General features: G+C 36.7%; 1 protein-coding gene across 1 annotated transcript; it reads left to right on the top strand.

Annotated features, from left to right (window-relative positions):
- Positions 1-1900, top strand: LOC146931778 (polyubiquitin). Its single transcript, XM_085703362.1, has 2 exons — positions 1-86; positions 590-1900. Exon 2 carries the CDS (start codon positions 590-592, stop codon positions 1733-1735), a length of 1146 nt encoding a protein of 381 aa, XP_085559488.1. The 5' UTR covers positions 1-86; the 3' UTR covers positions 1736-1900.
- Positions 1901-2860: the final 960 nt, after the last annotated feature.

Below are 2860 nucleotides of genomic sequence, written 5' to 3'. Positions count from 1 at the left end.
AACCATCATTCTTCTTCTATCCTAATCCTAATTCGATATTCCGAAAAACCTAAGTCTCTCTTTTCTTCTTCTATCTACGATTCAAGGTATGTCTCCGTTTTCTATCTCTTCCATTTCATAATATGCTTAGGGTTTCGATTCTATTCAATACCTCCAAAATTGTTCGATATTGTTATTGTTTTTACAGTTTTTGCTGTGCTGGATGATTTTGAATATAGGTCAATTCAATTTTTCAATTCATTATTGTTTCTAATTTGCGATCTGTCATATATGTGAAGCTTTTTCCCCAAATTTGTTGTTTACTTTTGTTGGTATTTAGATGAATTAGGGTTTCCGATGTGATTTGTGGTGTTCTGTTTCAATTTCGTTGAAAAAGTTGGTTCTGATATATTAGATCCAATTCAATTTCTCACTTGATCGTGTTTTTGATTTCTGATCTGCCATAGATTATGTGAAGTTTTTTTTGCCAAATTAGTTGTTTAATTTTCTATTTTCTGGTGTTCCTTATTATCCCAATTTCGATCAATTAGGGTTTTCATTGTAATTTGTTAATTCCGTTTCTGATGTTTTGTTCTATTGATTTAAACAGATGCAAATCTTTGTGAAAACATTGACTGGCAAAACCATCACCCTTGAGGTGGAATCATCAGATACAATTGATAATGTCAAGGCCAAGATTCAGGACAAAGAGGGTATCCCTCCTGATCAGCAGAGGCTTATCTTTGCTGGGAAACAGCTTGAGGATGGAAGAACCCTAGCAGATTATAACATCCAGAAGGAATCTACCCTTCATTTGGTGCTTAGATTGAGAGGTGGAATGCAGATATTCGTCAAGACTTTGACCGGAAAAACCATCACCCTAGAGGTTGAATCCTCGGATACCATTGATAATGTCAAGGCCAAGATCCAGGACAAAGAGGGTATCCCACCTGATCAGCAGAGGCTTATCTTTGCAGGGAAACAACTAGAAGATGGAAGGACCCTAGCTGATTATAACATCCAGAAGGAATCCACCCTTCATTTGGTGCTTAGATTGAGAGGTGGAATGCAGATTTTTGTGAAGACTTTGACGGGAAAGACTATTACTTTGGAGGTGGAGAGTTCAGATACTATTGATAATGTTAAAGCTAAGATTCAAGATAAGGAGGGTATCCCTCCAGATCAGCAGAGGCTTATCTTTGCTGGCAAGCAACTTGAAGATGGAAGGACCCTTGCTGATTATAATATCCAAAAGGAATCCACTCTTCATTTGGTTTTGCGGCTTCGTGGTGGTATGCAAATTTTTGTGAAGACCCTTACCGGAAAAACTATTACTTTGGAGGTTGAGAGTTCTGATACAATTGATAATGTCAAGGCTAAAATTCAGGATAAAGAGGGCATTCCTCCAGACCAGCAGAGACTAATTTTTGCCGGAAAGCAATTGGAGGATGGTCGTACTTTGGCTGATTATAATATCCAGAAGGAATCTACTTTGCATTTGGTTTTGAGGCTTCGTGGTGGCATGCAAATATTTGTGAAGACACTTACTGGGAAGACTATTACCTTGGAGGTGGAAAGCTCTGATACTATTGATAATGTGAAAGCAAAGATACAAGATAAGGAGGGTATTCCCCCAGATCAGCAGAGGCTTATTTTTGCTGGCAAGCAGTTGGAGGATGGTCGTACTCTGGCAGATTACAATATTCAGAAAGAATCTACCCTTCATCTTGTTCTTCGTCTCCGTGGTGGCTTCTAAGCGTGTTCCAGTATGCTTGGTCTGTGCGTCACTTGCACTCTTTGTCTAATAAATGGTGTGTTGGTCGTTGTTTTTAGTCCTTTTAGTTGATATTGTTATTTTTGGTGTGTCATGTATGATGCTATTCAAAACAGTTCTGAAATATTATGTTTTATTTTCTGGTTAGTTTGATTGCTTCATATATGAATGTGCTTTGCTATTTGCTTTAAAAATTCGTTATTATGCAGAAGTAGTATATTTTGCCCTATTAAATCGTGTATGATCTGAGGATGTGCTTTTAGTGACGGATTCTGGATTAAGTTTTGATTTCGTGACTTTGCAATTGTGATCTGTCCTGCAGTATTAACAACTTCATTATTAGTAGTGTGTCACACTACAGACGAGAGATGATTTTTGGAGGATAAATTTGTATGTAAAAGGTTCTTAAGATAGATTTTAAATTTCCTTCTCGTTTATCTTCTTTAAGTTGTTTTATCAAGTAACTGAAGAATGTTACTTTGTTTGGACTTTTGGAAAATGTCATTCCAATGTCTCGTTTAAATGAGAAATGAGAGGATCAGTTCAGGAGATCTGCAGAGAATTAATAGAATAGCTTGGTCACAATGTCAGTGCGACCTGGCACCTATTGTGCTAAACGTTGGAGAAAAAATGAAGTTGCTGTCACTTGTCTGGGTGTGGTTGAATAGGAATCTGTCTATCGGTTTTGTTAAGCTCTCAATTTGTTACCTTCCATTTTTGAAGGAACAGAAATACTCCATCATGTATTATTTAAGGGAGTGAGGATTAAGAGTTTAATTGAGTGAAATAGGATAAGTTATAGAGAATAGGATTAATTGAGTCAAGACTTTGGAGAAGAGAATTGATATTTGTACAACCACTTTTTGACAACTTTTGGAACAACCTTCTCTCTCATACACCTGTGTTTTTATTCTCTCTCTTCTTCTTTCTCTCTCTATTGTTTTTATCCAATAAGAAGAGAGGAAAAGTGGTTGTCACAAAAGTTGTCTAGGATTGGTTGTACAAATATCATTCCTCTTGGAGAATCAGAACCGAGAAAGAAAGTTTATGGTATGAGACACTTAAAAACAAGGATGGTGTCTAAAATGGGTTAAGTAAGGTTCAAAT

Source organism: Medicago sativa, chromosome 4, assembly GCF_051527215.1.
Source record: "Medicago sativa cultivar Bolivia chromosome 4, Bolivia_mono, whole genome shotgun sequence".
Taxonomy (NCBI): domain Eukaryota; kingdom Viridiplantae; phylum Streptophyta; class Magnoliopsida; order Fabales; family Fabaceae; genus Medicago; species Medicago sativa.
This window is presented reverse-complemented; position numbering and strand designations above follow the sequence as displayed.